At 46.2% G+C, this 22557-nt stretch overlaps 1 protein-coding gene across 1 annotated transcript in view; it reads left to right on the top strand.

Annotated features, from left to right (window-relative positions):
* Positions 1-22551, top strand: part of MORC2 (MORC family CW-type zinc finger 2) — a 37298-nt gene extending 14747 nt beyond the window's left edge. Inside the window, exons 5-26 of the mRNA XM_025047856.1 lie at positions 493-624; positions 3915-4023; positions 7473-7632; positions 7724-7835; positions 8352-8477; positions 9096-9175; positions 9843-9925; positions 10474-10559; positions 11728-11868; positions 11966-12120; positions 12235-12363; positions 12851-12956; positions 13281-13413; positions 14594-14668; positions 14755-15135; positions 15683-15814; positions 16312-16366; positions 16776-16917; positions 17028-17252; positions 17347-17440; positions 20900-21088; positions 22395-22551. Coding sequence (XP_024903624.1) covers positions 493-624; positions 3915-4023; positions 7473-7632; positions 7724-7835; positions 8352-8477; positions 9096-9175; positions 9843-9925; positions 10474-10559; positions 11728-11868; positions 11966-12120; positions 12235-12363; positions 12851-12956; positions 13281-13413; positions 14594-14668; positions 14755-15135; positions 15683-15814; positions 16312-16366; positions 16776-16917; positions 17028-17252; positions 17347-17440; positions 20900-21088; positions 22395-22463 — 2914 coding nt within the window. The 3' untranslated portion in view covers positions 22464-22551. The remainder of the gene's footprint in view (positions 1-492; positions 625-3914; positions 4024-7472; positions 7633-7723; positions 7836-8351; positions 8478-9095; positions 9176-9842; positions 9926-10473; positions 10560-11727; positions 11869-11965; positions 12121-12234; positions 12364-12850; positions 12957-13280; positions 13414-14593; positions 14669-14754; positions 15136-15682; positions 15815-16311; positions 16367-16775; positions 16918-17027; positions 17253-17346; positions 17441-20899; positions 21089-22394) is intronic.
* The last annotated feature ends 6 nt before the right edge of the window (positions 22552-22557 follow it).

Genomic DNA, 22557 nt, shown 5'->3' with positions numbered 1-22557 from the left:
AGTAAGTGATGAGATGATTGCTTCTTTTAGGGAGGATATAACCATTTTTATAAAATATTGTGTGAACTTATTTTTCTATTGCTGCACTATTGTGACTAGAAGATCCACCTGGAGCGAGAGGAGTCTGTTTCAACATCTCAGGCTTAATTCCACTGATGGATTTGCCAAGGTTTTGTCCTAGCATGGGAGATAGAATCTGAATGGCAACCTGAAGTCAGTCAGGTTCCTTGTCTCTTGACATTATATTTACCAGGATGCACAACATCCTGGAGCCGACACTACAGACTTTCCTCCTCCCTGCCCCCCAGCCTTATTATCATTTTTGGGTAAAACAGAACAAGGTTATTGCGATGGCATTTACTGACAGGCCAGTCAAGTTGCCTACATTTGCCTCATGGTTGTGATTTCCTTGGACAGAGGTTTTCGGTAGACACATAGCTCTGCTTGGAGTTAACAAAGTTCAGACATTTGATTTTGAGGAGCCTGGGAAAGAAATACTAACTTTTCACTCTCTTTTATGCCTGCCATTTCAGGCGATGCTGCCAGTGTGATCCAGTTTGGGAAGTCGGCCAAGCGAACACCTGAGTCCACCCAGATTGGGCAGTATGGGAATGGGTTAAAATCGTAAGTATACTAGAAGCTGCCATAGGATTGAAAACAAAATCAAACAATGCTCTCCTGCTTCTGTCCCATGAAAGCTTTCCTCTCCTTATACCTCTATCACTGTAACTCTGGAACAGGAGAGAGTTAGAAAGGAGTAATTTGGGGACTAATCAACTGTTATCTGGTCTAGTTTACTTTACAGATGGAAAAGAATGTCCAAAACCAATTGGGGTAGGAGAAGCTGTAGGTTTCTCTTGAAACTGTGCTCTGTTACTGCATTCTTCTGTTGAAAATTCTTATTTTGCATTGTGCTTGAGGTCTTGAGTGGTAGTTTTGTGGGGTTGGAATGCATCTGAGATAGTGAGGGGGTCGCTTCATGGCGTGGTAGTGTTCTCTGAGCACCTGCCATGTGTCATGCTTTGTGTTAGGCACTGGGGATCCAAGATGAGTAAGAGAGTCCCAAACTCTCTCTCCTAGAGGACGCGATCTCTACTCACATGTCCTGCTGGGTTGTGTAGCTGGGATCTACCTAATGTGTTCAAATCCCTTGGGACTTCTTTTTCAGCCCTTGGTTCCCAGTTGTTTGGTATTTGGAATGTGTTGTTCTGGTTTTGAGTGAAGCCCCAAGAGAAAGGTTTCTATTTCTGAAATGCTCACTTCCAGCTGTACATACCTTTGGATGGAATAAATTTTGGTGGAATTGGAGTTTGTACAAATGGAATTCTGAGTCACATTTCTAGTCTTGTTGTGGAAATGTTTTGTTTGAGAAAGGGTGGTGGTTTAATCAGTCAGTAGCATCAGTTGTCCCTCACATGCAGCATGCTTTGGGTGTGGGGAAGAAAGAGAGTGCTTCCAAAGACATCAGGGACCAAGTACCTGGATTTTTTGATTTCTCTCATGGCAAGAATCAAATTGTAATACCAGGCACTTACTATGTACCAGGTACTGTGCTAAAAACTTTAAATGAATGGTCTTGTTTAATTCTCTCTATAGTTCTATGAAGCGTAGGTATTATTCTTATTTTCAGATGAGAAATCGAGGTATTATAGGCCTGAAGTAATTTGCCCAAAGATGTAAAAGTGCCCAAGTATAGAGCAGAGATATGAACCAGGTCTTTTCTGACTGCCAAGCTGGAGCTGTATCCATCTCACTTAAGTCAGACAAACTGAAGTTCAAATCTCACCTCAGCCACTTAATTACTTCTCTGAGCCTCAGCTTTTTCTTTTGTAAATTGGGATCATAATACATACGAAGTAGGTTAAGGATTAAATGCTATCATTGCTGTGAGAGCTCTAGCCTGGTTTCTGGCTTTTAAAAAAAGTTCTCCTTTTTTGATCTTTCCATGTTAGATTCCTGACCTGATTGAATGAGTCTAGGGCAAGGCCTAATAATCTGTTTTTCATAGATTCCCTAGGTGATTTTGATGCTGGCAATTGAAGTCCCCAATAACTGAAGTCTCCTAGAGTCAGTGTGATGTAAGAAACCCTGACTTCTCATGTAGATTGTAGGCCAGCCTCCTCCTACTTGTCTTTTCAGTTCTGGGGCCTCAGATAAACCATTTCACCTCTCTGAATATCTACTTCTTAATCTAGAAAATAAGATTCTAATCTGACATTCTCCCTTACACAATAAGTTTTAGGAACAGCTGAAATGTGACTCTGAAAGTGCTTAGAAAACTGGGAAGGAAAGTGTATAAAAGTTGGAAGTGTTGTCATTGGCATATTAGTAGAAGGATTTTTTGCGGAGGACCCATTGAGATAGAGCCATCTAGTGTTCAGAGTGGGTCCATTTTGAAACCAATTCAGAAGTTGAAAAAGAATTTCAGGTGGAAGTGACTTGTGGTGAAAAGAGGACTGAGAAGCAGGGAAACCAGCAAGAGGTGACATTTTTGGGTTGTTGCTATGCAGCTTCCAAGGTCAGGTTCAAAGATGGAAGAAAGAGGACAAAATGAGGGTTTTTGCCAAATTAGGGCAAGAATAAGCTTTGACAGAAGGCAAATAATGTGCCTCATTTTGCCACCCAAAGCTTTAGGGAAGAGGGAGGAGGACTGTGAAATTGTCAGGAAGGAGCATTGCCAGAACCTTGGGAACTGGAGGAGGAGAAACAGAACTTGGCAGCCCCTAGGGTGTCTCTGGATAGTGTCCTGGGAGTTTTCCTAAGCATCTGGGGAAATGGGACATGGCATTCATTTGTGTGCTTGGCATGCCAGCCTGGTTTGTATCTGTATGTAGATGAGACTAATAAGGCTTCTTACTGCCATCACCACCTCCTTAGGGTATTATGAGGGCTAATGAGATAATAGCCATAAAGCCCCAGAAGCTGCTCAGAAGAAAGGAGCTAAATAGCCCCATTGTTCAGTGGGCAGTCCTCCTGCGGGTGCTCATGCTTCTGCAGGGCAACTATTCCATGTTGCCTGGAAAGGCCTGTCCTGGCCTGCTCCTCAGGTGGTTAACGTGGCCAAACAAAGGAAGGAAGCAATTGCTTGTATTCAGACTTTTGCCTCGAGGAAGTCAGCCTCATTTCCCAGAAACCAGTTGCATCCAAAAGCAGAGACCTGCCTGTGTCAAAATGAGCTCGAGCTGACAAAATAATCTGAGGCAGAAGATGGCCACAGTCATAGGACCTGAGCCAATTATAAGCCTTCTCGAAAACTGTGATGAAGAATTGTATTTTATATGGTTAGCCCCTTGTTTGGCTGAGCCTTAAGATCATACTGGTTTTTTTTTGAGGACTTGTGAATATTGGCAGTGGGCTGTTCCCTTGATGGTGCTGCCATTTGATGAGTGGATGGGAGGGTAGAGTTTGTCAGCGAAGGAAGGATAGGATGAGAACTGGATGTGATTAGTATAGAAGATGATATGTTGAAGGTATCAGTTACTGGGATGAAACCTGATGGTGGCACAGTCAGAGGGTATAGCAGCCCTTGTGCAGCTAAATAAACCTGGAACACAAGTGACAGGGTTACTTGTTATCATTGTGGCAATAGCCTGGTGGTGACACTAACCCAGAGCTGAAAATTGGTGGTGAATGTGGCCTGGAAGGGTGGTGCGAGAGCCCTGCACAGTGGGTAGGTGGTAGAGAAGGTTATAGGCGAAGACTAAAACCAATGGAGGAGCAGAGGGAGGAGTGTCAGATGGGAGGAGAGGGAAACGAGGACTGTGGAACTCAGCTCAGGGTCCTGAGAACTTAGGGACCCCTTTAGAAGAGCCCTCCAAAGGCAGTTTAATCACGTCCAGAGGGTAGATTAGTTTCCTTTTTCAGATGAGCTTTTGAATCCGTGGGAGAATAACCCATTTCTGCTTCCTTTTCAGGGGCTCTATGCGCATCGGGAAAGATTTTATCCTCTTCACCAAGAAAGATGACACCATGACCTGCCTCTTCCTGTCTCGTACCTTTCATGAGGAGGAAGGCATTGATGAAGTAGGTCCCATACTTGTCATTTGAGTCACCATACCATATTTCTTGGGTCTGCCCAGGCTGTTTTCATTGGTCATTTGCAATGCTGGGCTCATCGGAGATGCAAGATTGTAGCCATGCCCCCTGTCATTGGGGTTAGCCAGAGGGATGAACTGGTTGAGGGGTTAATTAACACAGAGATCCTTAGTGTGAGAGGAAGTAAAATCTCAAAGCTTCAGGCTATCAAGGGGCAGGAACCAAGAGTTGGATTTGCAGCTCCTCTCGATCTGCAGCTTGAGTTGTCTGGTGGGGTGTCACTAGGGACTGTTGTTTTATAAGGGGAAGTATTTTGGGCTTCCATGACTATAGGTGAAAACTGTATCTGGTAGTAATAATAGGAACAGCACTGTTTTTCTTTTATGATGGTGATTTTGTGAGATATGCTGTGAGTGCATTTTCCTTTTGAGGAAACGTTGCTCTAACCATCTATGTCAGAACATATAAGTCAGACACCTACAGGGCCTAGGCAGGTAGTGAAGCTGGTGAGTATGTGGAAAACATCGGAGTAAGTTCTTTGCTAAATGGCAGCTGACACTTAGCCCCAGCTAATTATTGCTATGTTGGAAGGTCTAATGAATTTACAATATTCTGGTTTAAAAACATTTGGTAATTAATTCACTATATAAGCTAAACAGATGCTCAGTTGATTCTTTTTGTGGCCTGGTGACTCAGATATCTGCAGAGGTGGTCTGGTGAGGTTTTTGCCCCCTCATGGGGACTAAGCTGGGTAGGCTTTGGTCTGCCCCGCTTCAGACTAGACTCTTATCTCCTTTCATATGTGACAAATGGAGGCCAGAGCTTGAGAGAAGGTGCTGAGAGGGTATGCAGAGAGAAATCCATGGCTGTCATATCAGCAGATAGGTGAATTCAAAGTTTCAATCTAATTCATTTCTATTGGTTAACTATGATTAAATTTATACTGGCCCTGTTTTGTTGTGAGCCTAAATCATAGCAAATTAGTTTGTGCTGGAAATAAAAAGCTGTCTTTTTCTGCCATTGTTACTTGGCAAGCCAGTATATTTGTTTGCCTTTTTGGTGAGTGTGTCAGTTCATTCAGCATACTTGGAATGAGGGAAGTGCTTTAGCTGGAAAGAGCAGGCTTCTGGGAGAAGGTAGGGCAGGAGAGCTTAGTCCAAGCTCACGTTTTCAGGAATGTTTCCTTATGGACTGAGGGTGGTGGGAGGAGGGTGTTAAGTCAATAAAAATAGTCTGTTCAAGGCCCTAGGGCTGGTGAGTGCTGTGGGAAGAGACTTGGCCAAGGGGACACCTGAAGAAAGGGAGGGCCGGATCAGGCTTGACCTCAGGGCCTTGGTGAGTGTGTGGGACTTTGTTAAAAAGCAACCATGAAAGGGAATTTAAGCAAGGATATGGCAGTATGAGGTTCTCTTTTAAAAAGGTCAGTTTGGTTATTGCGTGGTGATTGGATTGGAAAGATTGAAGTGTTGGAGTGGACCAGCTGAAAGGTCCTGGCTGTGTGTAGCCTGATGGGACTCAAAGTAGAGGGGTGAGAGAAATAGAAGGCTTCATCTCTTTAGCAGGTGTGATTTGGTGTTTGACCTTTGGATGATTCAGGTTCTGGTGTGGCAGTTGGGCATGATAGGCTGTCTGGAGCTGGGGAAGAATGGAAGAGGGACAGCTTGAAAGGGAAGAGTGTTTTATCCTGGGCACGCAAGGTTAAATCTGGCTCTGGAGCCGGGGGGATACTTGGGCTCCCAGATTCTTGGTAGCAAGTGAGGTCAACTAAAGGAGTGTGTAGAGTGAGAAGAGGACCTGGGATCTCAGGCATGCCGACATTTAAAAGGCTGGGAAGAGGAGAAAGCAGCAGAGGGGACAGGAGCGGCCAGAAGGGTGGGAGGAAAACCAGGAGAATGGTGACATTGAAACTAAAGGAGAAGTGTTTTGATGGCAGGAATGGGTGCCAGTGGAAGTGAATGCCCATAGTTTAATGCTGTTGTCACTGGGGACTGCTATGAGAATTGGGAGGTGAAGAGTAAGGTACAAATTCACAGAACACAAATGGAACTCAATTCCCTGGTGAAAAAGCTAGGTTGAAATTTTTTCCTTACTTGGTGCTAGAAGGTCACTGTTTTGGATTGTACTCTAGTGTGAACTCAGCCAAGATTTCAAAATAAGATCATTTTTCGCTGGCTAGGAATGTTTCCAGACCAGCCCTAGGGTTGGATACTATAGGCATGAAGCTTCTTAGAAACTAGCAGATATCTCAGAACTCTTAACAGCTTGTCCCCCTGGCACTTGTTAAAATAGAGTTCTTTTTCCCTCATGGTGGGCCATCTCATTTGAACCTCTGAGGTGCCTGGGCTGCTTTGCTCTACAGAGGGAATCCCAGCAGTCAGCCATCCCTAGGGCTACCTTGGCAGCTGGCTGGTCGAGGGGGAAAAGCACATTGAGGCCTCTGGGGAAGTGGCATTTGAGGTAAGGTTTTGAAGAAAGAATAGGATTTTTTCCCCCAATTTCATTGAGGTATAATTGACACAGGTAGGATTTTTGAAAAACGTTGCTTAGACATAAGATTAAATTCCATACATACGGAACAGCGAATTAAAATGTATATACAGTAGAGAGAATAATTATAAAGCTCACACCAATGTAGCGACCATCATAGACTGATGCTGGAAGTCCCCAGTGTGCCCCTCACCAATTATTGTACCTATGAAGGACCTGCCTTCAGGTGACTTTTGTGATCATCAGTTCCTTGTTTTTTTGTTTTTTTGTTTTTTTTTTATAGTTTTGTCACCCTATGTAGACATTCTTGAATAGTTTTGCCCACTTATGAATTTTATATAAATGGATTCTTTGTAGGATTTTTATTTTGTATTTTGCTGCTTTCAGTTAACATTGTGAGATTCATCCATGTTGATGCTAGTAGCTATTAGTTTGTTCATTTTCATCGCTGCACAGTATTTGATTATACAAATTACTGTAGTTTAATTTATACACTCTGTTGTGCATATTTTGTTGTTCTTACATGTTTGCTGGTGTAAATGTACAAAAGTTTCTCCTAGGATATATACCTGGGAGTGGAATTGCTAAGTTGTAGGTTATGTTTATGTGTATCTTCAACTTCACTAGATAATTGCAAATACATTTTCCTTAGTGGAAAGAGTAGGATTATTACCAAACTAGGAAAATAGCCAGGGACATCCCAAGCAGGGAGTTGCCTATGCAGAAGCCCCCTGGGCATAACCCAGCATGCCCCAGAGGACCTAGCAATGTGAGGCTGAATCTTGGGTAGGGGCAGAAGCCACAGAACCTCTGGTGCCAGGCTGTGGAGCTTGGGCCTCATGCCCTGGGCAGTGTGGAGCCATTATAGGGAGGGTCAAGATAGATGCATGTTTTTGGGGAATGCTGTTCTGGGGTCTCCTTGAAAGTGTCTGCCTGTGCTTACTCCAAAGGTGATAGTCCCATTGCCCACTTGGAATGCTCAGACCCGGGACCCTGTCACAGACAATGTGGAGAAGTTCTCCATTGAGACAGAGCTCATCTACAAGTATTCTCCCTTCCGCAATGAGGAGGAAGTGATGACTCAGTTCATGAAGATTCCTGGTGACACTGGTAAGTAGGATGTGTCCCCTAAAACCCAGAGCTCCAGAGCCATGAGGTTGGTGGGAATGCCTGGCAGATCAAAAGGATTTCTTTTCCCCAGGAACACTGGTGATCATCTTCAATCTCAAACTCATGGATAACGGGGAGCCAGAGCTAGACATAATCTCAAATCCAAGAGATATCCAGATGGCAGAGACTTCCCCAGAGGGCACGTGAGTGTGGCTGGAAAGGGAAGGAAGTCTTGGAGCTGCTTTTTATTCTCTCAGCAGAGAAAAGCTCAGGAGGTGACTTTAGGGAGAGAGGACAGCTCATTCCCTGGATTTCCCAATTTTAAAGTTGATGAAGCTTAGAACTCATCTTCTTGCCACAAGGCAGAGAGATGAATAGGACAGTAGATTTTCAGCTAAGCCAAAAGAAAAGATTAGTGATCCCATGTTGTTCCAACTCTTGATTTGACAGAAGAAACAGGCCTAGAGAGGGGAGAGGAATTGCTGGAGCCATGGTGGGGCAGTGGTAGGGCCAGGTCAGGTATCTGTGGGGTGCCTGTGCTGGGGATGTGCGCTGGGGCAGGATATGGTATCAACACTGAGGGAGTACCCCTTCACAGTGGCAAGAGATGCCAAGATGGGAGTTGGAAAGGTGGAGGGCCTGCAGAGAGGCTGTCCTACACCCTTGGTCAGGCTGGTTGTCGGGTGGGTGACAGCTTTCCTTCGTTCCACCACCTCCAGGAAGCCAGAGCGGCGCTCATTCCGTGCCTATGCTGCCGTGCTCTATATTGATCCTCGGATGAGGATCTTCATTCACGGCCACAAGGTGCAGACCAAGAGGCTCTCCTGCTGCCTGTACAAGCCCAGGTAGGGGCTTGCCCACCCTGGTCTGCTGTTTCCCTCGGGCCAAGGACAGGGCCTGGTTACGTTTTTCTGAGGCACTGATTATTTGGAGTGATGTGGGATGGGAAGCTCTGACGGTATTCACTGCATTGAGGCCTTTAAGCTGCCTGTGGTTTACTGCGGAGAAACTTCTGGGTCCTGAGGGAGGGACAGAAACAGCTAATGGGCTGTGGAGGTTGTCTGGCAAAGCTCGTTCAGTATGAGTATCTTCTATGACATGGAGGGTGCCCTGCCTGGCACAGTGAGCTGTTGGAGCTCTCGGCTTCAGGGTCAAGGGGTCTTTAGACGCTACATAGGAAAGCAGAGGCCCTGGCCGATTACTGAGGTTTGTTTGTGCTATGGAATTAATGACACGGGGTGAGTAGTGAGGTTGCTTATCAAACCTGGAACAGGAGGCAAGGGGCAAGTAGGGTAAGGAATTGGATCTTTTTGCTGAAATAAGCTTGGCTATGACTCATCCTGTGAGGCCAGGACAGTGCAGCTTGGGGGGAGGCAGGAAGGCAGGGTGCTTCCTGTGCTGCTTGGGTTGCTGCCCTGCCCTGCTGCTGCTTGGCACCTCAGGTTGCTTTTTGCCCTGTTCAGGATGTACAAGTACACGTCAAGCCGTTTCAAGACCCGTGCAGAGCAGGAGGTGAAGAAAGCCGAGCATGTAGCACGGATTGGTAATGACCCCCACTGTGCAGGAGGGACTGGGTGAGGGTTGCCTGGGGGACACTGCTTGTTGCCAAAGCAGGATCCAAGAAAAGTCTCCATCCACCACCCTGGGACATTCTGTTCTCTTGCACCCCTTCCAATGCATGCCAGTCTCCTCAGCAGTTTTTCTCCCCAGACTCCACTTGCCTTTAAGCAGCCATTTGTCAACTCCCGGGCTTGCCCAGCGTGAAGAATCCCACACAGTCCTCTGGCCCAAATATTTGTGAAATTGGTTTTTATGACTCCAGGGCAAAAACCTCAAGGTCTGTCATGGTCACAGGGCTTCTTGGCTGCTTAATGGAGAGTAATTGGATGAGGACTTTGATAACTTCTAGCTCCTGCTGAGGGTTTAACTCTGGTTGCCTTGGGCGGTTTTTGACCTGTTCTGATTCATTTGTAGAGTTTGAAAAGCACTTCTCAGGTATAAATAATGCCTGTTTTCATTGGGCATCCTTTACTTATTTGTTTTTGAATCTATTTTGTAGTTCAAGCAGAGAGGTTGCTCACTGGTTCTCCTGTTCCTTGACAGTGTACACACATGTCTTTTCGAGCAGGGATTGCAGTATGGGATCCAGGAGGGATGACTAAGAGTTTTAAACCTTTAAATTCCTTATCATGGTTTCTTCTGGATTTCAGCTGAAGAAAAGGCGCGGGAGGCAGAGAGCAAAGCTCGGACATTAGAAGTACGCTTAGGCGGAGACCTCACACGGGACACTAGGGTAAGGCCCCAGACCTCTGCGGCTGTTCTCCAGCATTTCTGGTAGTGGGATCCCAGAGCTGGCATGGCTCAGCCCCAGGACGGTCATAAATCCCTTGCTCTAATGCTGGAAAATGGGATGTTATGGATGTTATGGGATGTTATGATGTTTCCATAATCACTATCGAACACACTGTATGGCAGAATCAACATGCCAATAATGATATGATGTGAGAACACTTAATATTCTCAGTTTATAGAAAGAGAAATTGAAGAGTGTCACTTGCTCCAGGTCACACAGTGGTAAGGGTCAGAGCGCCCCTCCCTGTCTGATACACGCCTCCATAGATTTTTGTTTCAGTTGGGGATGTTTCCATTATGTTAGTGAGCCTGGTCAAGTAAAACACAGCTTTTGAGTTTGTCTCCGCTTTCTGTAGAAACGAAATAAATCTTTTGGTGTAGTTTTGCATCCATGTGCTTTAAAGAAAGAGGTTTTAGATGTGTTGTAATATTCCCTGCTGTGGCCCAGAGCACCACCTCTCCTCATTTAGTGCCGACGTTCATTTCCAGGTTATGTTGCGTCAGGTTCAGAACACAGCCATTACCCTGCGTAGAGAAGCTGATGTCAAGAAGCGGATCAAGGAGGCCAAGCAGCGGTAAATTCCAGGGCTAGCCTTTGATCTTTTAAAATTATGGAGCTTTTGTACTGATCATTGACAAAAGAGCTTGAGGAATCGCTCCCCACCCCGCAAGGTTGCCATTCTGTCCCAAAGATTGCTTTGAGAAAGTCATTAATGTGATGCCAAATGCTTGTCAAATTTTTACTGTAGGAGAATGGTTTTTTCCTAGCTCAGTTCTTTCCTGAGCTAGAAAAAGGCACGGCAGGGCCAACACCTTGAACACCAAACCCTTCTCACTGGCACTTGTTCATTTGTTTGTGTCTCCTCCCTTCTTTCTCCCCTCTTCTTCTCTCTCCCCATCTCCCTTTTCATCTCCTCTCCCCCTTCCCTCCCTTTCCTTTTTTCTTTCCATTTAAAGGATCTATAAAATGCTCATTGTATAAAACTTGTGAAATATAGAACATTAAAAAAGGTTTTTAAACTTCCCTATACTTCTGTCACCTGGTGATATCTATTCTTAATTTTTTATCCCTATTTACAGTTGTGGAATAATGCTATAGATTGTGTTCTGGACCTTTTTTTTTTTTTTCTTTTTTCTTTTGTAAATCTAGAATGGGCATTTGTCCTGGCTTGTTAAATTGTCTTCCTGTCCCACCTCTGTGTGGAGCCTCTCTGGGCTCTGGGCCTTGAATTCTTGGCTTGCTTCTTCTAGGCCTCCTTGTCACAGGTGTAGGTTTCGGGTTTCTTCCATATGAGTCAGTCCACTGCACATCCATTTGCTTTTCAGCTTCCCTTATTTTGTTGACATTTATCACATGATGGTCTCTTTTCTCAATGTTCTTGTGAATTTTTGCCTTTTCAAAAATAATTAATGTCACATTAGTGGAGTAAATATGCAGAAAACCTTGTGTTTATACCACTGTGTAACTCACAGATTTGCAGCAGCTTTACAGCATCCCATTCACACCTAAATCTGTCTGTTTTGTTACCAGAAGCCAAAGTCATAAGCTTTTAATGAGGGATGCTTAGAGTCACTGCACAGTGCATATTCCTATCGAATCTAAAAGGTTATATACATTAAATGAAAATGCAAAACTTTTTGCTTAACACATCTTAAGTTTGAGCTTAACACATCTTAAATAAACACTGTGGTATTTGCTTGTCAATGAGTTGATTTTCTTGAATTTATGTTTTGTCTTCCCAGAGCGCTTAAAGAACCTAAGGAACTGAATTTTGTTTTTGGGGTCAACATTGAACACCGGGACCTGGATGGCATGTTCATCTACAACTGTAGCCGCTTGATCAAGATGTATGAGAAAGTGGGCCCACAGCTGGAAGGGGGCATGTGAGTACTGCCCCAGGAGAGCTTCCCAGCACAGGGTGGATGGCGGGAGGGTTTTGGCCAGTGGGATGACAAAGCTGTGTCTTCTTTCTCTTGGCAGGGCATGTGGCGGGGTCGTTGGGGTCGTTGATGTGCCCTACCTGGTCCTGGAGCCTACACACAACAAACAGGACTTTGCTGATGCCAAGGAGTATCGGCACCTGCTGCGGGCAATGGGGGAGCACCTGGCACAGTACTGGAAGGACATCGCCATTGGTAATGGCCTTTCTCTTCACCTCCAGCCTTAGTATACTCTCACTGCCTGAGGGGTGAAATTAGAAAGAGAGGCTGGCTCCTAAGGAGGTGTGTGGGTGTTTGTTTGCCTTCTAGCCCAGCGGGGAATCATCAAGTTTTGGGATGAGTTTGGCTACCTCTCTGCCAACTGGAACCAGCCCCCATCCAGCGAGCTGCGTTACAAACGCCGGAGAGCTATGGAAATCCCAACCACCATCCAGTGTGGTGAGTCAGTGGTCGGAACCTCTTCCTGACTCCTTTCTGTCATAGTTCATGGTCCTCTTTTCTCTCCATCCCTGTACTGGTCTCCTGGTGGGACTGACATTCGTGGACTTACAGTCCCACTAAGGATATGATGATGTTCAGTGATGGACCTGAGAGCTCAGTCTTAGTCTGTCCCTCCTGATTGAGGCAGGTCATCTAACCTACTAGACCTCACTTGGTTTGGTACCACATTGTTAATGGTACAAGTGTAGACTGAGCCAGCATCTTAGTGGAGGAGGGAGAGGGGTTAGGGGTGTTGAGAGTCCACAGTATAAAGTTTCCATCCTTGCTGGAATCACTGTCCCTGAGAAGAGTTACTGTTCTGTAAGGAACGTAGAGTTGGAGCCAGAGTGAAGATCTTTGCCTTGGACCTGACTAGGAGGAGCCTGACTGTAGATATTGTTGGTAGGCATGACTGACTTTGTGGGGTGTGTTTTCTGTGTTACAGATTTGTGTCTGAAGTGGCGGACCCTCCCCTTTCAGCTGAATTCTGTGGAAAAAGATTACCCTGATACCTGGGTTTGCTCCATGAACCCTGATCCTGAGCAGGACCGGTGAGCACTTTCTCTTATAGGGAGATTGTAGGTATCTCCATCCTCCCACCATGTTCTCCCACCACTCTTTGAATAAATAACTCACTACGTTTCTTGAGGTCAGCGCTCACATCTTTACATCTATGTTGCTGCACATAATAAGTGCCCTGGAGGTAAAAATAGAGGTGTGTCCTGCAGTGAGTATTCCGTGCATAATTATTTTTTGCACTTGGGAACTCTGAGGTGGTTACTCTGAGAGACAGTATAGGTTGGCTGAGGAGATAGGACCCTGCCCCACCTAGAGCCCTGGTTTGCCATAGCCTCCTTAGCACCTTCTTTCTGCAGGTGTGAGGCTTCTGAACAGAAGCAGAAGGTCCCACTGGGGACGTTCAGAAAGGACCTGAAGACACAGGAAGAGAAGCAAAAGCAGTTGACAGAGAAAATTCGCCAACAGCAGGAGAAGCTGGAGGCCCTGCAGGTGTGTGGTCATGGGCAGTGCGCAGAGCTAGCCTGTGACAAGGGTCTTTTGGGGATGGGATAGCAACCCTCAGTGGCTCCCCTATTCTCTCAACCCTCAGTGGCTCCCCTATTCTCTTCATTCACCCATGAGTACTGCCAAAGCTTTCCAAATCCCAACCTCTAGGCACACTGGTTCTCAAGTACACCCTGATTATTCTTTTAAAAAGAGTTTTTTGTTTATATTACAGTGGTTTAATTAATTTATGAATGTTTTAAAACTCCAGAAAACAAATATCCTACCTTAGACATAACCATTATTAACTACAAATTCTTCCAGCTTTTTATGATTGCTTACATACACATAAATACATATGTATTTTTAATAGTAATATAGAGATCACGACATGTCACATGATATACATATACATACGTATATATTTAGTGCATAATTATTTTTTGGGGCATAATTTTCTAGAAGTGAATTTGAAAGAATAAAGGGGTTTATAAAATTTTATGGCTTTTAAAAGCATTTCCAGAAGATATATTAATTTCTGTTTCTTTTTAAATCAGTAGTACATTTATTTTTAAACGTTTTTGCAAATTTGATAGAGGTATACATTTTATAATTTGAATTTTTTATATTTCTAAAATTGACAATTTTTCCATGTGTCTATGTTTCTTTTAGAATTGCTTATTCTCATATTTCATTTTTTCCCTTTAATTGATTTGTCAGGGTTTTTTAGACATATTTGTGGTATTAACTCTTTATCATATGTATTATAAAAGCTTTTTGCTTTCTGGTTTCTGTGTCTGCAGAAATTCTCACTAGTTCGGACGGCTTATGCATGTATCCCTGTTTGCTGAATCTCACCGTCTTTTCTGGTCTTATTGATCAGACCAGGCCTTTCCCACCTTTTTTGATGTTTTTTATAGGAATTGAGTCCATTGACACTTTTTCCCAGTCTCCCAATTGCTGGATTAATCATACAGAATGCTGCATTTTGCTGATGGTTTAGTGTCTGTGCATATTTTTTTGTCTCCTCAGTCAGTGAGCATGGGAGACTCATGTAACAGTAGGACTGGGGCCTCGGTTTTCTTTTTTATTTGCCTATTGTCCTAGACACATAGTAGGGATCCAAAAAGTTTACTTGAATGTACCAAGACAGGCAGACAACCTTATCATCACGTTTTCCCCGCAGAAAACGACACCCATCCGCTCCCAAGCTGACCTGAAGAAATTGCCGTTGGAAGTGACCACCAGACCTTCCACTGAGGTAAAGCCCAAGGGCAGGAGACGGAACTTTTCCTCAGGTGTCTTGTGCTAGGATCATTGTTTTTACTCTCCCTGGGCCTCTTTTAGGAACCTGCACGTAGACCTCAGCGTCCTCGGTCACCTCCTTTACCTGCTGTGATCAAGAATGCCCCAAGCAGACCCCCTTCCTTGCAACCTCCCAGGCCAGCCAGCCATCCTCGGAAGGCTCCTGTCAGCAGCAGCACCCTAAAGCCTTCTGCCCTGGTATCCCGGGAGGAGGCCTGTACATCCAGGCTTCTCCAGCCACCCGAGGCACCCCGAAAGCATGCTAACACTCAGGTCAAGACTGCACCCCGGCCTGCCCCACTGGTGCAGCCTCTGTCATCATCTCTGCTGCCCAACTCTAAGAGCCCTCGGGAGGTTCCTGCCCCCAAAGCCATCAAGACTCCAGTAGTCAAGAAGTCAGAGCCACCCAGTAAACTTTCCCCGGTAAGATGTTTTACTTTCCCCAGCTCCCAGCCCACCCTCAGTTGTATAGGAGTGGTGTCAGGAAGTGTCAAAGCTGTTCTGGGAGTGCCTCAGTGGAGACCAGCTGCTGCCCCTGAGGAGAAGTCCAGATGGCTGAAGGGACTCGGTCAGGGGCACAGAGTGATTTGGTTCCTTGTTCAGAGAGCTTTTCACTGCTCTCTCTGAGTTTTGGTCTGCCACAAACTTGAATCACCTCTACTGGCTTCTCACACTGGGCATAGATTGGTGGGCTGCAGAAGTGGTTGGTGTGTCTCAGGGTGGTCACAGCTGGCTGGCCAGGGTGGCTGGCCAGGCAAGCCAAGTGTGAAGTGGATTGAGAGGCTTCCCTGGTGACAGCTTTGAGTAAAAGTCCTCGTGGGTACAGAGGCCAAGAGGTTTCTGTGTACTGAGTCATGTCTGGGGGTGCTCAGCTATACAGGCCCCTCTCTGAAGCCCTGTTAGGCAAAATGGAATCTTTTGTACCTCAAGGACTGACAGGACTCTCATAGTCCCTTTTCTCTTGCTCTAGGCCACGCCTGGTCGGAAGCGGACCCTAGAGGTCTCTGATGAAGAAGAAGCCGAAGAAGAGGCTGAAAGGAGGAAGGAGAGGTCCAAGCGGAGCAAAATTGCTGTGAAAGAGGAAAAGAAGGACTTGAATGAGGTAGGTGGTCAAGGTGAGGTTCTTAGAGACTCCCCCCTCAGGGTCTCTACTGCCCCTGTAGTCTGTACCTGCAGTCTGTACCAGCTCTGTTTGTGCTTTGTGACATGAGCCTTCCAGGAATGCAGTCCATCTCTGAAGGCCTCTCAGTCATGCAGATGACTGGAAACATGGTGCCAGGGAGCATCCAGAGTGTGGCTGCCTTCTGGCTCTAGGCACAGGTCTGAGGTCACACTGGTGCAGATCAGGGAGGCTTGAAACCCTTGCTTCCTGTGTCTTTGACATTCTGCCCTTTGTCAGCTATCTTGTTTATAAGGGTAGCAGAAGTGCAGTTACCTAAGGTAGTAATTTAAGGAGTGGGTCTCAGCAAGGCATGGTGATTTAAACTGCTGTGTAAGACAACATGAACATGATGGCTGATGACCCTGGGCAGCGAGTCATGCAAAAGTCCACTCTTTGGGGACACTGGGGATGACTCTGACAGACTCTTCTCCTTGTAGCTCTCAGACAGTGCTGAGGAAGAGGATTCAGCTGACCTCAAGAAGGCTCAGAAAGGTAAGTTCAAGGAGGTGTATCTGGTAGCCTATGGGGAAAATGGGGCACCTCAGCCAGCAGCAGCTTACCCCAAAGGCTTATGGAGGCTTTCCTGGCTTTGGGCTTTCATGCTACAGTGGTTCCAAGTCTAATTCCGAGAAGAATTCTGAAGAAAGCCACTATTGTGTATATTTTTAGCACTAATTCCTTGGCGTGCACCTCTGGTAGTCACTTGTTCTGCTGCTCTTTGGCACTCTCATGACAGATGGTGAAGGAAACCCAGATGGCTGGGCTCTATGTCTCTGGCATAGTGGGGGCAAGCACCTAGGGGTTCTTGTCCCTGCAAATCCTAGGGTGACCTTATTCGAGGTGGCCCTGGCTGTGTGGAGTCTCTGTAGTTTTCTGACTTCCACCCCATTTCCATTCTCAGATAAAGGGCTGCACGTGGAGGTGCGTGTGAACAGGGAGTGGTACACAGGCCGTGTTACAGCAGTGGAGGTGGGCAAGCATGTCGTGCGGTGGAAGGTGAAGTTTGACTACGTGCCCACAGACACAACACCAAGAGACCGCTGGTAATGCCCCTTCTGAGAGGCTGGGTTGACTGTTGCCCAGGGCAGGGGGAGGTGGTATCCCATCCTGGGAGCCCAGAAGACATGTGACACAAGCATTATGTTCTCCCTAGGGTGGAAAAAGACAGTGAGGATGTGCGGCTGATGAAGCCCCCTTCTCCGGAGTATCAGAGCCCTGACACGCAGCAGGAGGGTGGGGAGGAGGAAGAGACCACGGTGGCCCAGCAGGCTGTGGCCGTGGCAGAGCCCTCCACTTCTGACTGCATTCGCATCGAGCCTGACACTACTGCTCCGAGCACCAATCACGAGACCATCGACCTGCTCGTCCAAATCCTCCGGTGTGTTTGTCGTCCTGTTCCAGGGCCAGCAGCAGCTCTCTACTCCTCCATGCCATTCTGACTTCCTGTCCCCACCTTTGTCTTTCTTGTTTAGGAATTGTTTACGGTACTTCCTGCCTCCAAGTTTCCCCATCTCCAAGAAGGAGCTGAGTGCTATGAATTCAGATGAGCTGATATCATTTCCTTTGGTGAGTCTGGCCTGACCTTTGATTTTACACTGTGTGTGCCCCTCTTGGTGCTTGTGGTTGGCATCTTTTAGCTGTGGGCCTCTCAGTTAGCTATTACGCTGAGAGAAGGGAAGAGGAGACTTTATATTGTAGGAAAAAGAAGTGGCTTAATTGGAGGATATGATCTGGCGTCGTGAGACTCCGGGCCTGAGTCCTCACTTAGGGATAGTAGATCTGTCCCAGGTAACAGTGAAGAACTTAGGCTCAAAGTGCCTAAAACTCGACTCTCTTAGAGGGAAGTATAAAGAAGCTCATGATGTGCGAAAATAAGCAGAGTCTTATTTAACCCAGCAAATGCTGATGTGGCATTTGGACAACCCCCAGTATGGACAACCCCCTCTCATCTCACAGGGAATCATGATGGCACCATGGGAAGAGCAAGACCCTTGTCCTAAGGAGTGCCTGGGTTAAAAGTTGGCTCAATTACAACAGACTCTGCTGGACCTGCTGGACCTCTTAGCAGCAAAAATGTCTTGCCAAGTGGCTTAAGATTCTAGAGACTGAATTTTTACAAAGTAGCTGAATGTGAAGGTGGAGAGCAGTAAGTGCTGTGGATGTGGGCAGTGTTGGGGACAGGGGAGAGCAACTCAGTTTGAGGAAAACGTGGGTTTTGGCAAGTGCCTGTGTAAGTGACAGGGAGAGTTTAAGACGAGGGGACTGTCGTGAGCAAATGCCCAGAGAGATGAAAGGGCAGGTGGGGGAGGTCAGGACAACAGGTAGGGGGTGAACGTTTAAGATAGAAGGGGCCTGAGAGCTAGGATATGGTGCATCTTGAATGTGCAATCTTAAGCACAGTGGCTTAAACTCTGTAGGAGATGCGAGGGCCAGCAAAATGTTTGAGCTGATGGAATTGTCAATCATGTCTAGGGCAGAGGTCAACCGACTTTTTCTGTAGAGGACCAGTTAGCAAATATTTTCATCTTTGTGGGCTACATAGTCTTTGGCAAGTATTCAATCCCACTCTTATAGCCTGACAGTCCCCACAGACAATAAGTAAAGGAAAAGATGTGGCTGTGTTCCAAAAAAGCTTTATTTACAGAAACAGGCAGCAGGCTGATTTGGTTTATGGGCCTAAGTCTGTTGACTCTGCCCTTGAGAAGGTAATTCTCGTAGCAGTATGTTTAGGTAGGATGGGTGGATGGGAGATGCAGGGGCAAGGAGGCCAGTATAGTTGTAAAAAGTCAGAGGTGAGGGAATGGGAAGGAGAGCCAGAGTGGTGAGAGAGGACCATCAGGTGAAAGGGACATGTCAAGAGGCAAGTGATTGGGGAGGAGGCAGAGGCCACATGCTTCTTTGTGTCTCAGGCCTGTGGGAATTGGAAGTTGATGACAAGGCTGTTAACTGGGAGAAGAAACAGCTTTTATCAGAGGAAGATTAGTTGAGATTTAATTGTGTTGGGCTGGAAGTACAGACACTAAATTTCTGGTGATGTCCAGTGGGCAGATGGAGATTGGGGACTGGTGCTTGGGAGTGGGAACGGCAGGACTGGAGATGGGGATCTAGTAATTGTCCACATCAAGTGAGATGTTTTCATGGTAGGAACAGCTAAGTTTTTGAAGGAGGTTTTTGTAGAATAGACTGGAGTTGACACTGCAGGATTAGTATGTTCAAGATGTGGGTGCTTGTATGGCAGCTACGTTCTGGATAAGTTTTTCCAGAGAGAAAAATATGGGGTATTATTTCCATTCCATTTTTAAGGAAATGAGGCTAAGAGTTAAGATACTAAGTCTCCAAGAGGTGAAGAGTCTGTTGTAATTGAGCCAGCTTTTAACCCAGGCAGTCCTTAGGACAAGGGTCTTGCTCTTCCCATGGTGCCATCATGATTCCCTGTGAGATGAGAGGGGGTTGTCCATACTGAGGAAGCTAGAAGATAGCAGAACTCGTGACAGCTTCACAGAAAGCTCCATGCTTCAACTCTTGCCCTGCAGATTCCAGGAACAAATAGCTGATAGGCTATGGCCTGGCTTCCTCTTGCCAGATTTGTTGCTTTTATCTTAACGTTTTTGCCAAACTCAGAGCAAAGCCTGGATGCAGTGAGATCTCTGCAGTGGGCTCTACTGCTCAGACCAAAACATAGGAGCGCGTGAGCCTAATATAGTCTGTTAGCTTATTCTTATAAAAGGAGGCATATCACCAATGCATGAACTTTATATGTCCTCCTGATTGTAATGTCCAAAAGAACTCACTTTAATTTTTTTAATGTTAGAGACACAACAGAGTCTAATGTTCATTATGTCCTTGTCAGTCTAAATGATCATCCTTTTTCCCATCATGCTGGACCAGGAGTTCCATATAGTCCACAAGCGTCCTTCAAATATTAGATACATATATGTGTGTGTGAGAGAGAATCTATGATTACTTTAAAAGTTAAACTAATACAAATCACAGGTTCAAGACATTGTATACTAAATTTTAATACATTGGAGCAGTTTGAACATTTATTTTATGCTGCCAAAGTAATTTTTTTGTGTGCAGAACTTGAAGTTTTTCTTGCCTTATTGCTTTAATAGAATAACAATCTGGATTGTAAGGAGAACGACACAGTTAAATACTTGCCAGTAACACTTTTTAAAACCAGCAATCAGGAGCCACCCAATGCTAGGTAGCTCATTCCTCTTCATAGAAGTAAATAAATGCTAGAGATAAAACTGCAGTGGTTGGCCAGGATCTGCTGGTTCATCTAAATGGCCTTATCATTCTCATTGGTAATTTATAAGTTGATCATGGTGCTGTAAGTTTGAATTTAGAAAAGAAATATAATCTAGAGATACTACCTAAATTGGTTTTTACACTGAGATTCCATGTAAAATTTCATTTGAAACAAGTGTTCTGCTATCTTTTAAAAGTTTGAAAAGCCTCCTGTCTACAGAAACTAGTTAACATTACTTCCCCACCCCTTGGAAGTTCCAGGGACTCAGGGAAGTTACTAAAAACTGATGCTGTATAAATATACTACACAAATCTGGAGCTATCTGCTGTTGGTAGTTGCTTGGTAAATATTAGAGGAAGAGAACTTTTGATCCTGACATTGTCAGGCTGACTTGGAAATGAATTGTTGAAAGGGCTGCTGTGAAGTTAGAAAGGTATGATGGAGCTGGAAGAATGACTGTTGTCCTTTTGTGCCACCTGGAATGGTAAGAATCATCCTTCACATTTACTTATGGCTTGCTGTCTGTTAAAGCACCTTGCTGAGTGCTTCACATGTGTGATCCTGTCTTTGTCCTCATGGCAGCCCCATGCGATGGGCATCAGGGTCGTTCTACTTTGGAACTAGGGAGACTGCTTGCCCCTCGTGTTTGACATTTCTTCAGGTCCAGCCTCCTTGTGCCAAGCCAGTTGGGGAAACCAAGTGCTCATCTAAAAGGGCCCTGAGCACCCCTTTGAACTCATGTACCCACTTTCCGGCTTCCCTTCTGACAGAAAGAGTACTTCAAGCAGTATGAAGTGGGGCTCCAGAATTTGTGCCATTCCTACCAGAGTCGTGCTGACTCGCGGGCCAAGGCCTCTGAGGAGAGCCTGCGTTCCTCCGAGAAAAAGCTCCGTGAGACAGAGGAGAAGCTGCAGAAGCTGAGGACCAACATCGTGGCGCTCCTACAAAAGGTGCAGGAGGTGAGCCAGGCAGCCCTCTCATTGCAGCTGGACCACCTGGTGCCTGAGGGAGGGGGGCCTGGGCACCTCTTGCTCGCTTCTCCCCACTCACAGGAATCTGTGGTTCCAACCCTGGCTGCACAGCATCCTGACCAGAAGGGCTGGAGGTGGTGCGGCTGCCTGGGCCTCATCCCAGCCAGACCCACGGTATCAGACTTTTGCCCTTGTTTAGACGTTCTGATATACAACCTGGTTTGAGAATTCTTCAAGCCATAAAATAGAAAGTTCTCACTTTTCCAGATGACGCCCAGATGGGATTGGGTGGCCCAGAAGTGGGGAGTGCCCTGTAGGGTCTCAGTCCTTCATCCAGGCAGTAAACACTGAGGGCCTACTTTGTGCCTGTCCTGTGGATACTGGGTGAACCAGGCAGGCAAGATAGGTCCCTGCTCTCACAACTTCACAGTCTATTGGAGGAGATAGAATTATTGATGGTGGGAAGTGTCATGAAGTAAAGAGAATGAGAAACAGAAAAAGGGGAGACAACTTTACCAGGGCGTTTATGGATGGCCTCTCTGAGGTATTTGAGCTGAGAGTGGAACCAGTCATGCAAGAGTGAATGTGAATGCTCTGGGCAGAGAGAAGAGCAGGACTCTAGGCCCAAGGCAGGGAGTTGTGGGCAGCAGGAGAAGCAGTAGGGCCTCTATCAAGTGGGAAGTCACTGGAAGGGTGTGGCATCATTCAGCTTGCAATCTAAGACACTATGGTTGGTTATAAGAAGGACTGGAGAGGGTGGAGTTTAGAACCCAGGACTACATTGAAGAGGTTCCCACAGTTATCTGGGTGAGAGATTCTGGTCTCCTGAACCTTGGATGGTGACAGTGAAGATGGAGGGAGTGGGCAAATCTGTAATATCTGAGAGATAGGGAAGAAATGGGTGATCTCTTGTGGCTTGTCTTCAGTCACTGGGTGAAGAGAAGATGGTGGTGTGTATTGAGAAGGGAACAGCTTGGGTTGGGGTACATTTGAGTTGTTTTGGATGTATTCAGTCTGAGAAGCCTGCAGCACAGCTAAGGCAACCTGAAACTTGGGGGTAGAGTTAGGGCAGAGGCAGAAAATCTGGGCGTCATCTGTGCACAGAGGATTGGGCTGGGGGTGGTGGGGAATGATCAAGAGGGAGGGGAGAGGGCTGACAGCCAGGGTGCGGGGGGAAAGGAAGGAGGAGAAGAGGGGACTCTGGGCTCAGGCCCCACAGGCTGCAAGAAGGGTGGAGAGGTGGGCCCCCCACCACCTTATGGCCTCCAGCTGACCCTGCACTGCTCTATTCTAGGACATAGACATCAACACAGATGATGAGCTGGATGCCTACATCGAGGACCTGATCACCAAGGGAGACTAAGGAGCTTGGAGCCAGAGATCAGCTCTCCTGCCCCTCAAGGCAGAGAGCTCCCAGGGGGGTGGGGGTGATGTTTCATTCATGGGTTGGTGGATTT

Source organism: Pteropus alecto, unplaced genomic scaffold (assembly GCF_000325575.1).
Source record: "Pteropus alecto unplaced genomic scaffold, ASM32557v1 scaffold190, whole genome shotgun sequence".
Classification (NCBI taxonomy): Eukaryota; Metazoa; Chordata; class Mammalia; order Chiroptera; family Pteropodidae; genus Pteropus; species Pteropus alecto.
The sequence above is the reverse complement of the archived record's forward strand: the minus strand, read 5'-3'. Positions and strand labels throughout refer to the sequence as shown.